Here is a 13,651-nt window from a genome sequence, read left to right as displayed (position 1 = left end):
GTTCACTGCTATATCGTATCATAAGGGCAACTACCTAGGAAATGCTTTCTGCCCACACCCCCATTTTCTTGGTGGGGGATTTATAGGACTATTTGTCAGAATCACACTGAGGTGGAGTCACAACATCATTCTCTGTCCTCAGACAAACAGCCACACCGCTGCCTGCTGCGCTGATCAGCAGTCCTGCCCTGGCTGTGATTGAAAGTTAGCACTTAGATTGACTTAATTGGCATGGGGAGCTGGTAAGCATATGCCCCACCACAGGCATGCCATCTGATGGACCCATAGGGTGCCTCACACCTCACACCTCACCCGTGCTCACGTATTGATGAAGAAGGGAGTTTGAACAGATTGTTGGTGGCAGCTCATATTGTGGGTTGGGAGAAAGCAGCTTTAGAGGACAGGTCTGTAGGGATCTCCGTTTCATCGAAAGGAACCCTCGTTGACTTAGCTGTGAAGAGATAACGATCATTGATGCTCGTGCCTCCTAAAGACGGCACTGTGCCAGTATCCTGGAATTTGGAAGGACTAAGCACGCTTGGGCAACCGCTGCCTCAGAATTCAAGGTTAGAACATTCTGTGCTCAATGTAGCTATAATGGATCCCAAGGCCTTCAGAGAAAATCCAGGGCATTGGTCTGAATGGTTTTCTTCTGAGTTGCAAACATTATAGCAGGACCAAAAGTTCTAGCGCTGGGATATGGATACCAGAATAATGAATAGACTCAGAACATCCCTTTCTTTTAAGAGTACGTAGGCGGAGGAAGAACCATCAGTGGCTACGAGCAAGTTGCACTGTTCAAAGTCCAAAGATGCCCTGGGGCTTGGGTACTTTCGGAAGTCAGGTGGAACCTATTCCTGGTGGCAGATACCAAAGAAGTTGTCTTCTAAAATTGCTATGATGGCCAAGACTCTCAACAGCATAGCTAAGCAAGGGTGGGGTCTCCGAAACTCCCTTTTGCTTTTTGAGACGGTTTTGTACTACTTGGGTCATAGTGTCCAAGCTTGGCCCATGCTCTTTGTGTTCTAGCCTAGTATAAGGGAAGAGCCTGCATAATCCGTCTGAACAAATGCGAAAAATAGTTTGGTTTCCTCTAAGTGAGGCTAGAAACAGGTAGCAAATCAAAGGGGTTTTTGCTGGGAAGCTAAAAGGAATTTCTTTGGGATACATTCTTTCCCAGAACCTGTTTTTAATTTGGAAGTCTCTCCATACCCAACATTATAAGTCCCAGGGATCCTCCACACCTGCCCTGTTACAATGCTGCTGCTTTGACCTTCTGTGGTGTGGTAGCTCTTATCTGTCTCTGAAGTCAGAAGAAAAGGTTCATCAAACTCACAAAGAAGTGCGCCCCGAGGTTCAGGAATCAAGGATGCTGGAGCATGTGGCTCAGTTGTGGGAGCTAGGAACTTTACCCCTGACCTTTTGGAACATTTACTCAGTGGCTAACTTGAAGTGTACGGATTTTACAATTTTGTAAGCTTCCTGAAAAACATCAAGCCCAGCAGTGCAAGAAATACATGAGAAAACAGGAAGCCCTGGCTCTGGGGCCTCCCAAGAATGGTGGGCAGGACAGCTGACCAGAGATGATCATCCAGTACCAGGCTGTCAGCCCTTCCCCAGACAGCAGCAGCAGAGCAGTAACAATTCATTCAATTACGTTAAGCGCCCATTAAAGGAATCCTAAGCCCTCCCCTGGGCCATCTCAGTTCTAAGAGATTGTAATTGTTTGAGACTAACCATGATTTCTTCTTCTGCCTTCAGGTGATTCTCATTTTGACAAAGCTCTATGACTATAACCTGGGGAGCATCACGGAGAGCTCACTTTGGAGGTACGTAGATAAATTAGGCCACTAATTACTGTGCTGCTTAAGCCTGATGTCTGCTTTTGCTGTCTCTGGGAGTCTTGTTTCCTGGTGGTGGGGAGGTTCCAGCTTAGAAGCATGCCTTTCTTTCTTTTTCTTGTTTCCTCCAGAGATGGGATGGGCTTCATTTACTGGCCTGCCAGAATACTGCCTTCTCTTAGTGAGACTGTTGTGTCCTGCTCTTCCTGAGGTGCTAATATATTTTGGTCCCCATGGCTCTCACAGATCTGGACACTCGGAAGAGAAGGAGTTGGGCTTCTTTTTGTAGACTGCTCACCTTCGCCTCTAGGAGCAGGTTCCCCCTTCAGGTACAAGGCTTTCCCAGCAGTCCTTGGTGCTGCTGTACCCTAGCGGCACACAGGTGGGCACACAGACATTTGTATGTGTGTATGCCTTTATCCCGGGGATTCATGTTGTACTTCTCACACATACACATTAAGTGGAAAACATACTGTGTCAAATGAATGGATACAAATCATTTAGGGGCAGAATATCTCATGAATAGCTGAACAAAGATGCTTTGGTGTTGCTATCAGTCTGAAGTAAAATCACACAAAACCTCAGAAACACAATGCAGTCGATTTTACAATTTTTTAAAATTAAGTGGTCTTTTCTTCTTAAACTAAATTTTTCTCTTCTCTCCAGTCTATATCAGGTGGCAATACCTACCTCTACCCCTCAAATCAAAAAAAAAAAAAAAAAAAAAAAGCACTACTTCTGACTGGTTACTCAGGTCTCACCTGATAATCCCAGAAAGAAGATGGAGTTTTGTCTACATGCAGTCAAGGGGTGGGCCAGAGTTAATACCCAGCAGAGCAGCTGAAAGCATGGGTATATTGGTCAGTGTCTTGATAATCATGGAGTTCTTTAACACATTAAATGCCAGGGGCACCTAGTGCATTATTTAATTTCAGAAAGCCTTGATCACAATGTCCATGACTAGGTAACTCTGTGTCTCCTGGTTAGCTTCTTCTAGCATTCATGCATTCGTAAAAATAAAAGCCACCTTTCCTCTACAGTGTAGCTATCATAAACAGCGCAGCGTGAATATTAGACAATTAAGAGACATGCAGCCTAGTCTCAAAGAGGCAGAGGGCTTTAGCAGACATAACAGTCTACCCAGTCTACTGTGGGACACACACACAGAGCACCGCAGCAGAAGATGGTGCTGGACCACCAAAGCTCAGTGTAAGCTTTCTTCTTTCTTCCTGATGAGATGGATTAAGAGTGTGTTTTCTATTCTTGGGTGTGAGGAAAGTTAATGGAATAAAAATGGTACCTGCCATCACAGTGCTGGAAAGGCACAGGCAGAATCATTACCAGTGACAGGTAGCCACCCAGATTAGCCAAATAAGTCAGTTCTTTCAGCGCAGTGGAAAACTCCATTAAAGAAAACAATAAAGTGTGCCGTGATGAAGGATGTATCTATAGTTTGACCTCTGTTGTCCACAAAGCACAAGCACGCATGTGCATGTCTGTATCCCAACACATACAAACATATACACAAACGTGCGTGTGTGTGTGTGTGTGTGTGTGTGTGTGTGTGTGTGTGTGTGAGTGTGTGTGGGCAGGCACACACACACACACACACACAGAGCAAGAGCTAACAATAATGTTTATTAGCAACTGAGAAATGTCCAACAATCAGATCCCAACCTTCATTTGAGCCTTAGGGTTTGAAAGTTCTACCAGATAAATTATCAAGAGTCAAGTGTCAAATGCCCTCCAGGTATTGGAGTAGGTGGGGACCAAGAGGCAGTTGACCTTGTTCTGATGTCCTAAGGACTTAAAGCTCTTTGGATCTGTTCGACAGGGATGACAAGCAACCATTGTTCCCAATTAATGAGATTTACTTGCAGCTCATGCTGCCATCGATTGTGCCTTACTCCTAGAGCAAGTTGCTGACTTTATTTTGTGTTGTGTCATTGTTCATGCAGGGAGTCAAGCTGAGAGGGACTGGGTGATCTGACACAGAACAGTTAACTGCACCTGAACACCAGCTGGAAATGAGAGTGGATTAAGCCTTGAGATTTGTGAGGACAGCCAGTTTTACCATTTGAGGCAAGATAAGCTTAAAGGTTGAGATAAATAAAACGTCAAATCGAGATACCGTATCTCTGAGAAGAAATATATTCATCTTTCTCCTCTCTTGTCCAGAGGAATCAGCACTTTGCCAAGAGACTCTTAGCTGCAGAGGGAGCCTTAGGCAGTTCTGACTGAGATACAAAAATGCAGTTTTAAAGGGCCACACACCTGCAGTGCCTTTCTCTATTGGAGAAGCCTATTGATGAGGCTGCCTGGCCAAAATCCAGTGTCCCAAATCCCATCCTAGTGGATGGCAAGGTCTCTTCCCACTCCTGGAGCTCCCTGGGAGCAGCAAAGAGTGGTTCAGGACAGATTGTTAGTTTTAAAGAGGCATTTTTCTACAAAACCCAATTATTAGTCAGTTGTAAGGAAAAGTCTATAGAACAGAAGTAATCACTCAAACTCATGTGTGAAAATGTCCCTGTATGGGGTCTCCCTCATTAATACATAGCCAGTGTTAATTCCTTAATACAGAGCCAATGACATGGTTCATAGCTGTGCTTATGCTGTGGCCCAGCACCACCCTCCAAGGCCTGCAGGAGCTAAGCTGCCTTCCCACACATGGTTTCAGTCTTTCTGTTCCAGAGTCATCAGAGCTTTCAAAAAAAAAAAAAAAGATTATTTATTTATATAATGAGTACACTGTAGCTGTCTTCAGACACACCAAAAGGAGCATCAGATCCCATTACAGATGGTTGTGAGCCACCATGTGGTTGCTGGGAATTGAACTCAGGTCCTCAGAAGAGCAGTCAGTGCTCTTAACCACTAAGGCATATCTCTCCAGCCTAATCAGAGTGTCCAACCTTCAACTTTCAGGCCCCATCTATATCACATGGCAACAGTTTTGGTTCCCAGACTTTCACATTATTTTATGAAGATTGAATTCTTAACTTTCTAATTCGAGGAAGTAGTGTGTGTTCTTTGTAATGAGTCAGTCGTTGCAGTGACGCCTCAGTGAAGCTTTTCCACACAGTCCAGGTTGGTTTAACAGTTATCGGTGATTTTGTTCAATGTTTAGGGGCCAAATTATGTGTTCATCAATATACGCTGACTAGGAATACTTTTTGTGTGTTTGCTTGTTTAAAAAACGGGAGTGTTGTATTAACTGGACTCCAGCAGCATATCTTGTTTAACTTGACAGAGAATCATGGGTATCTCTACAGAAAAATGCATTTAAAAAGGAGTCTGAGTTACAAGTATCCCAATATGTGGAATATATAAATACTGAATTAAACTAATTGAAGAAGTGCTTTCAGAGGAGCAGGGGACGTTCTCTATATTTATTCTTGAATGGCCCTATAAAAACCAGCCTGTTAGTGATTCCAGTTTCTACAGGAGAGGAGTGAAGCCTAGGAAAGTTGAAGAGCTTGCTCAGTGATTGTGTGACTGTACGGAGCTGGCTCCTCTGTCTGCTTTCTTAATGCACATGCACCTGCTGGGAACGATGTCCCGCGCATGAGCACGCGGGCGGGCGTTTCTTGTTGGGCTGAGTTGTGTGTCCCGTGCATCTTCTGCTCCTCGCGGACGCCTCAGGGCGGCTAGCTTCTGGAGAGAAGCAGAAGCCCGGGATTTTTGAGTGCGCGGGCGCTGGGCTATGAGACTGGGCTATGAGAAGCCACTGGGGTGCCCCATGGCGGGGAGAGAACTCAGTCTGAAGTTCCGAATTGGTGCAGGGCTCTGGAGTGGACCAGGAGAAGGGCCGCCGTTTTGGGGCTCCCAGACGCCACTGGGTGGCCGAGGAAGAATGGAGACCGGGAGCTACGGGGCTGGCCCACAGCTGAGAGAAACGAGGGAGGGAGAGAGCTCTGGCCGCACCCGCAGAAAAGGGACTCTTTGGTTACTAGCTTGGCTGAGAGGCGGCTGCTCCGCTAGCTTGCTTGAAGAGGGGGGCCTCCGCTGCGGGACACAGAGAAGCTCTCCACGGGAGATTAGACCCGGCTTGGTAGTTGAGACCTTCCCCAAAGACGCGTGGAAGTCGTGGGTTTTACAGGCTTTATTTTCATGGCGGGATGTAGATGGTCTGGCGGTATCCCCACTTAGGTCAGGGCGGACCTGACTTAAATAGGGAGGGAGGGGGTTGAAGGGTCTGGGAAACGAATAGGTAATTCGCCCTCTGGCCTTTATGTAACTTATTAGTATGGAAATCTCTCTAAGGCCTGAGGCCTGTAGTCAGGCCCTCTCTACCTGTGCTCTTTGGGTGGGGCTGCATTGCCAGGAACATGACTGAACAGTGTTGATCAATGGAGTTCCACGCCATGTGGCTTCTGGGAGCTCGGCAGAATAGATGCCTGACCCTCATAGGTATGGATGGACACGTTGTTGGGTCTCTGGGCTATTTCCAGCCAACGCTTCTACCAAAACCAAGCCATTCTATCATGGTCCCACATGCACCTGCTGGTTTTTGCTTACCTTTCTGCTGTCTCTTTTAGTTCGCCTCCTCGATATTAGTTATGATGCACTTCAGACACTTGTGTAGACCTGTTCTTATATTTTAATAACTTGATCTCTGTAAAGTCCCAAAGAGTTCTAAAATACCTTCGCTATCCTAAAGCCTGGATTTACAATGTAAGGAAGTGTCTGGATTACCTTCCGAGAAGTTGGGATAAGATATTCAGGAGCAGTAATGGAATGCAAATGTTTTTAGGATTTCAGTAGGATTGAATAATCTCAATATTTTCCCCCTCAATACTAAAACCCCCAGTGTTTTTCTCTCGGTATCTTCTAATAAATATAACATAGATATCTCATCACAATTTTTGATCTGGGGTCCTGTGGATTCTCATCTGATTATATGCACAGTTATCTGTATAACCGCCTCTTCTTCCTTAATCCCAGAGTGCATTGTGTGTCTTTGTCTTCTAATGGTTGCCAAATGTTTATGTACTTCATTCAATTTGACAAACATCATACTTCTCTACTTCAGGCACCATACTGAGTAGTCAGGGAAAACAAAATTATCTATAAGAAGGTTTTCCTTCTTTCCGGAAACTCAAAATCTGCTTTTCTGATGGAAAGCAGGAACTCATGTGTATGTAGACAGAAGTGTGGTAATTCAAGATAAGGCTGCGCACAAGTTACTATGATGTTCGTCTGTTTCTACTCTGGCTTAGATGAGCAGGCTGTGGTCATGTATTCCACTGTATATATAGCATGCTGCCACATGCTCATGTTTTGAAAGATTGCTCCAGCCAGTGCTGGTACTAAGAGGTCCATGGGTCACATGGATACTGGGTCATTCTATTGAAGGGATCAAAGCAGAATGAAGGATAGAAGATGGTGCCTAGTTGAGTACAGAAGTCACTGCTGACATGGCTTTGAAGGCTGTCCATATATTATATATCCGGTTTCCCTCTCCTCTCTCTGATTACTGGGCACTGCGATCCTTTAGTTAAACTGGGTATCTAGATATTTTGTCAGAGAGACTTAATGGTGAATAATATCAACATGTCTTAGTTTCCTCTCTGCTGGCTTTCCCTCACAAAGAACATGGCTCAGCGACCCCTGTTTTTCTTGGAGAGAATATATTAGAACTGGCTTAGATGAAAAGCTGTTAGGGGAGGGAGAGTATGTTGTCTTTAGTGGCATGATTACAGGCAGATCAACCGTGCTCCAGTAGATGGCCCACATTCATGTGGAGGTGGGCAGCCAATGGAACTGAGTGGGTTACTTCCTGTAAAAGGACATGGACCTGTGACATGGGGATGGACCTGGGAAGTTAGGGGAAGTAGTGAGGGATAGGATAAATCTGAGAAAAATGTATTATACGCCACATATGAACTCACAGAAATAGTGACAGTACTCACAAGCACCTGCCCAGGTTTAAACCAGAAAACTTCCAGAACTGAGAAGGGGAACTGGACACCAAGTCCTATGCTAACGAATAAGCTATTTGCACTAGTAACCCGAGAGGAAAGTACATAGTAACCCGAGAGGAAAGTACAATTACATTTTCTCCAGCAGAGCATCACTAGGCTTATCTGCCGCACTCCAGGGCAGGTGTTACCAACACAGAAGAGGTTCTGTATTCCTGAAGTGTACATTTGATTTTGTCTTGTTGGTTTTATTTAATTTTTCCAGAGCATTCTCTCACGTTAACCCCACTGCAAAGGAGAACTACTGAGCTAGCGGCCATATTGAAGCACCATCAGACTCCTTTTTGTCAATACTCTGATTTCCTCCCTAACTCACTTTGATTCAAGACAAACATTTGCTCTGTGTGTGTGTGTGTGTGTGTGTGTGTGTGTGTGTGTGTGCAGTATTCAGTGTTTTATTTTATGGAATCTCAGCTACTTCATGGTCTACCACACTTCTTTAAGATGGCTACATTTCTTAGTCATCACTGCACTTACTAAAACTCTGAACAAAGGAAGTAGACTGTCTATTCCACCCACAATACCATTTGTAGGTTGTACCAAAATGACAGGTAGTCTTGGAAGGCTACTCCATGTAAGAAGCTTGTCCTTGGGTTTTAGGCTTCTTTAGGCTGGGTATGAATTCAAGCTCTGTTGACTTTCTTGTTTTAAGGATATGACAAATTTATTTAAGTCCCATTTCTCTGTTTTTTTTTTTTCCATCTCAAAAAGTGGTTTCATCTCATAGGATTCTATTTGTGCTGTGATAAGCATGCATCTCCTACTCAACACAATAAATAATGTGTTGAGTACGAGATGCAATAAATAATAAATAATGGAAACTGTCAGACAAAAATGAGAACTTTTATACTTATTTGGTCAGTATCTGAAATGGTTCTGTCTGTATATCATTTGCCTAATTAATAACACTAACTCCCATGTGTGGTTGTTTAAATAAGAACAGCCCCATAGGTCTACAGATTTGATGGCTTATTTTCAAAGTTGGTGGAACTGTTTGGGAAGGATTAGGAGGTCTGGCTTTGTTGTAGAATATATGTCAGTAGGGGTGGCTTTGAGGTTTCAAAAGCCCATTTTATTTCCACTTAGCCCCCGCTCTCTCTGCTTCATGACTGTGAATCGGAACATAAGATCTCAGCAATTCTTCCAGGGCTATACCTGCTTGCCTGCTGCCATTTTTTTCCTTTTTTTTTTTTTTTTTTTTGCCATGATGATTCTGAACTATAACCCTCAAGAGCCTCGAGTCTCAGTAAACATTTTTTTTTATAAGTTTCTTGGCCACAGTGTCTTATGACACTAGAAATGTCGGGCACTGTGTTTTGTTAATTCCAAGCTCTCCTGAAAGTGCTATCAATGGATGCATTTACTTCATACTCAAAAGAACTCAGAAAATTGGTTCTATCCTTACACTACCCCCATATATGAGGAAACTGATGCCCAGAGAAGTAACTAGCATATGTTCTTAAGGAGGCTAAGCCATAGAACAGACACCTGACTCGGGCAGGGTAGCTTCCTAGCCCAGTCTGAACGCACAGGAACCATCTCTTGTGGTAGCTCTCCCCTAACCTCAGAGATTGTACACTGTATGTGAACTCATTCTTGTTCCACATCCATTTCTCTTTTGACGGTATCTTTTCTGGACATTTCATACCTTTATAGGTAGGACCATTTGGGAAGTTGCGTATTACCTGATTCACCGTTGAGTCCTAGATAATCAACATTTTGATGAATTTATTGGGGAAATATTTCCTTGAAAAATTACCTTTCTCATGAGTGGATTTAATTAATTGATGTAAAACTTGCTCCAGCCTATATGTCATGGGAAATCAAAGATTTACAGAAGTTTGTTTATTCAAATGTCAGGTTGTTTCAGTTTATTGTCAGTGCACATGTGAGAGGTGACAGATAATAATTTAATCTCAGCAAGTAGATTGACACTGTCATGCTGTGTGGCTACACCTTCACTCCCACGGGTGCAGGAAGCGAACACAATGTGAAGGGAAGCGAACTACTCAACCAACTAACGCTTAGGAGGTGTTTAAACACAAACGTGACAAATGTCCACTGGTTTCTTGTCCAGACTACATCATGTTATACTGTCACCTGAGAATTAACCCTAGGAAGGAGAGCATAAGACACAGCTGTAGATGGTGTTCATCTGTGAGCAGAGAGGCCAGCAATGGAGCGTGCATGCAGGAGACAGGGTTGATGCCATGTGAATCACAGGACAATGGAGATGAAGTAAAGGTTATTGGAGAACTTTGGAAAATCCCTTTTCTTATTTCAGGTGAAGTTTCTGAAATTCTGTTCACCTGTAAATCATGCTGAACACTTTCAGCTCTGTTCTCCTCTTTCCAGAGGGAAACAGTGTACTGAAGAGTTATTCCTCAGCACGACTTTCTTTCTCTTGCTGGGATGTATTAGCAAGGTCATCCCCTTTGCTTTATTGGCTTCAAACAATATGTGGTTGTACAGGATTATGGCTCCTTAGCTTACAGAAGCAGGAGATACAATCAATTTATGAAAGGCCCAGGGACTTTTTTTTTTTCTTCTTTCAAAATGTGTATTTATTTCTGCCAGCATTTCTAGGGATGAAGACTTAAAAGACCTCTTTGAAAAGAATTTATCTTTGGGGCTGGAGAGATGGCTCAGCGGTTAAGAGCACTGATTGTTCTTCCAGAGGTCCTGAGTTCAAATCCCAGCAACCACATGGTGGCTCACAACCATCTGTAATGGGATTGGATGCCCTCTTCTGGTGTGTCTGAAGACAGCTACAGTGTACTCATAAATAAAATAAATAAATAAATAAATCTAAAAAGAAAAGAAAAACAACTGTTAAATTATATTTAAAAAAAAGAAAGAAAGAAAAGAATTTATCTTTGAATGTTGTGCTTCATCGCACTTTCCAATGAGAACACTGAGTGGAGCCAGTGTGAGCTCTGCTCTTCCTCATGGAGTTAGCAAAAGTAAGACGATATCATTGAAGTCGATGCTCAGTCAGAATGACTGGCAAGTCTGTGCTCATTATGAAGCTCCCAACACTTATCCTTTGACATGACTACATGCTTGGGTTAACCATGATCTGGGATAGAGAATAAAGTTGTTTTCAGCAGGACAAGTAATATTTTGTCTGGAACCCTTGGAAGTCACTGGTAATTATTGTAATATAAAATTTCTCATCAAATTTACAATAGTCTCATGGTTTCCTAAGTCTCCCCCAGCGCACTCTGTCACTACTCTCCAACAGTTGCAAATCTATCACCTCTGACTTTAAGAAACAAAAAAACCATCAAAAAAATTAAAATTCAAACTACCTACTTCCTTCTAAATTGCATGGGGGCATTTTCTCTTTAGCACTGAGGAAAGTTGTCCAAACACCTGTCTTTCCCTCATAACCTAAAAATTTAATGTCCAGAAAAGAAGTTTGGACCTTCTGCTGGGCAGATGAGGTCCGTGCCCTGCACTGCAGTCTGGACTGTACTTTCCTGATACCCTGATACCAAGTCCTTTGGTTGCTACTGCTGGCTTGAGAGAGTTCTGGCCTCTGCCTGCCACTTGTTGACAGTTCTCCAGAGACTACAGGCTAATGCTGTGGGGCTGAAATTATATATGAACCCAGGGATTCGGCTTGTAATTGCTGTTTGTTTGTGTTAGGTTTATAGTATTTGCAGAGCTGGCAAAGTCTTACATCAAATGGTTCCCTGGTTATTCACTCATGGGACAGTAGAAACAGGATAAAATTCAACTTCAGTCAGCAGGAAGCATGTGGATTTGGGTGTGGGGTGGTCAATTAAGCACCTCCCTGTCCTCTGAGGCAGGCATTTATGACAGTGCTGACTGGCTTCCTCTGTTTCTCAGCAACATGATACTCCTAGGTCTATGAAGATTGAAGATTAACTTTCATACAGATTCTTCGTGTCCTCCAGATACAACTCTGCAGGATATATTCAGACTGACAAGTAGGAACATTTCTCTTATTAAACTCACTGTGGCGTGGGGAAGGTTAAGGTACAGTTAGCAAAGTAGCTGTGAATGTCAAGCTATGAGTTAGGTCTGAAACACATAAACCACATAAACCACAGGGGGAGAGAGAGTAGAGCTCTTTCCTGAACATCCCAGGCCTCCTTTCTTCCTTGATTTGATGTTGTCTATCACTCCCTAGTCTCATCCCCATCAGTAACAATGCTGCCCAGAAGAATTCACATGGATTCTTTTGGAATAGGATGTTCGAATGCAGCCCCTTGTCTATGGGATGCAGGCACCTCATCTCTGAACTATCTTCCTAGCCCTTTTTGTTGCTATTTTCATTATTCCTTTTTGGGGGGGGTTTGCTTTTTTAAACATTTATCATTTTTAAAAATTTACTTGAAACACTTTCTACCTAAATTGGAAGCAGGAATTATTGTACTAGCTGTGCCTCCTGGGTGACTGAGACTATAGACCTCCACCATCAGATATGACTCCCATAAGGATTCTTTGTCAGTAGGACAAAAAGAGATTGAGATAGTTATTTAATTTAGTCAAACCTTGATTAATCTATCCATCTCTGGCCATCTTTTTTTTTTTTTTTGTCTTGTAAATGGGCTTGCTAATAATCCGATCTATTTGGTCAGAGAGATAAAACATGCTCCTGTAAGAGCTGGTGGAACTTCTGTTGCATTTAGCCAGGTGATTGATTTATTGGAACTGTTGTGGTCACAAAGAATAGTTGGTGAGTTATTCTGTGAGAAAGATTTTTCTACTGAATCTGAGAAGTCTATTTTAGTTTCCCATGATGCTTTTAGCATGGAGTCTTGCATCCTAGTCAATAACCATTTGACCATTGATGCTTCCTCCCAAGAGAATGAAAGCGGTGCTTTTCTCTGGGGCTTGTGGTTAAATCCTATCACAGAGGCAAATGTGATATATGAAGGGCATCAGACTTCAGGAAATCCCTGAACCAGAGCTATACTTTCAGCTTCTTTTACTCACAAAGACTCATCCCCCAGCATGCAGCTTTTCTCTGAAAGAAAATATGCTCCCAGCTTCAGATGAATAGCAGGAACTCATGAAATGTGACCGTTCTCCATTTCTAGAATGTTCCATGTGTACCTCTTATCATGATCCCAGTATTAGTAACTTGCCTTGCTCTTGTGACACCATACCCAACAAAAGCAACTTGGCCAAAGAAGGACAGTGTTATGGCTTATACTCCACGCTAACAAAGTCACAGTAACAGGAGAGAGGGGAGGCTGGTCCCACTGTGCCTGCAATCAAGTGTTGCAGAGTGACAATTGCTGAACTTTGTGCCCTTTCAACTTATTGTTTAATCTGGTACCTCACCCATGCATTGGTACTGCTCATATTTAGAATGGCTTTTCCCATTTCTGTTAACCTAATCTAGAAAATCTCTCACAGACTTGCCCCTAGGCTCATTTCCCTGACAGGATTTTAAATCCTATCAAATTTAGAATTAGGGTTAACCTTCACAATGCTTGAGGACGAGGACATCTCTGACAACCCATTGCAACAGTTCCTGGGTTAAAGGAGTCAGTTGTCCTGACTTTCTAAAAGATTCGGGCTCCTGTCTTGCTTCCAGTGGCTCTTCTCCATATTTCTTCTCAGATTTCCGCTGTTTATTGGATACAGGAATCTGGTGAAATGAGTGAGCAATTGCTGCGTTGCTTTGCCTTAGAAAATAACACAGCTGAATACCCATGAGATTCTCGTCAGGATTCAGGTGGGAACAAGAAGGCAACATCTCAGTGAAGAGCTGTGTGCCAAATGTAAAACAGTACCGGCTTCAGGCCAAGTCAAAAGATTGGCGCGGGAGTGAAGTGTGATTTTTCAGCAATG

The 13,651-nt window shown here is 43.2% G+C and overlaps 1 protein-coding gene across 6 annotated transcripts in view; it reads left to right on the top strand.

Annotated features, from left to right (window-relative positions):
• The window catches only part of Sorcs1 (sortilin related VPS10 domain containing receptor 1), a 503,533-nt gene that overhangs the window by 181,022 nt on the left and 308,860 nt on the right, over window positions 1-13,651 (top strand). For all 6 annotated transcript variants that reach the window (XM_034507532.2, XM_076924054.1, XM_076924083.1 and 3 more), the window contains exon 2: window positions 1,762-1,829. In XM_034507532.2, the coding sequence (XP_034363423.1) occupies window positions 1,762-1,829 (68 nt within the window). The remainder of the gene's footprint in view (window positions 1-1,761; window positions 1,830-13,651) is intronic.

This window comes from Arvicanthis niloticus, chromosome 1, assembly GCF_011762505.2.
Source record: "Arvicanthis niloticus isolate mArvNil1 chromosome 1, mArvNil1.pat.X, whole genome shotgun sequence".
In the NCBI taxonomy this organism is placed as follows: Eukaryota; Metazoa; Chordata; class Mammalia; order Rodentia; family Muridae; genus Arvicanthis; species Arvicanthis niloticus.
The sequence above is the reverse complement of the archived record's forward strand: the minus strand, read 5'-3'. Positions and strand labels throughout refer to the sequence as shown.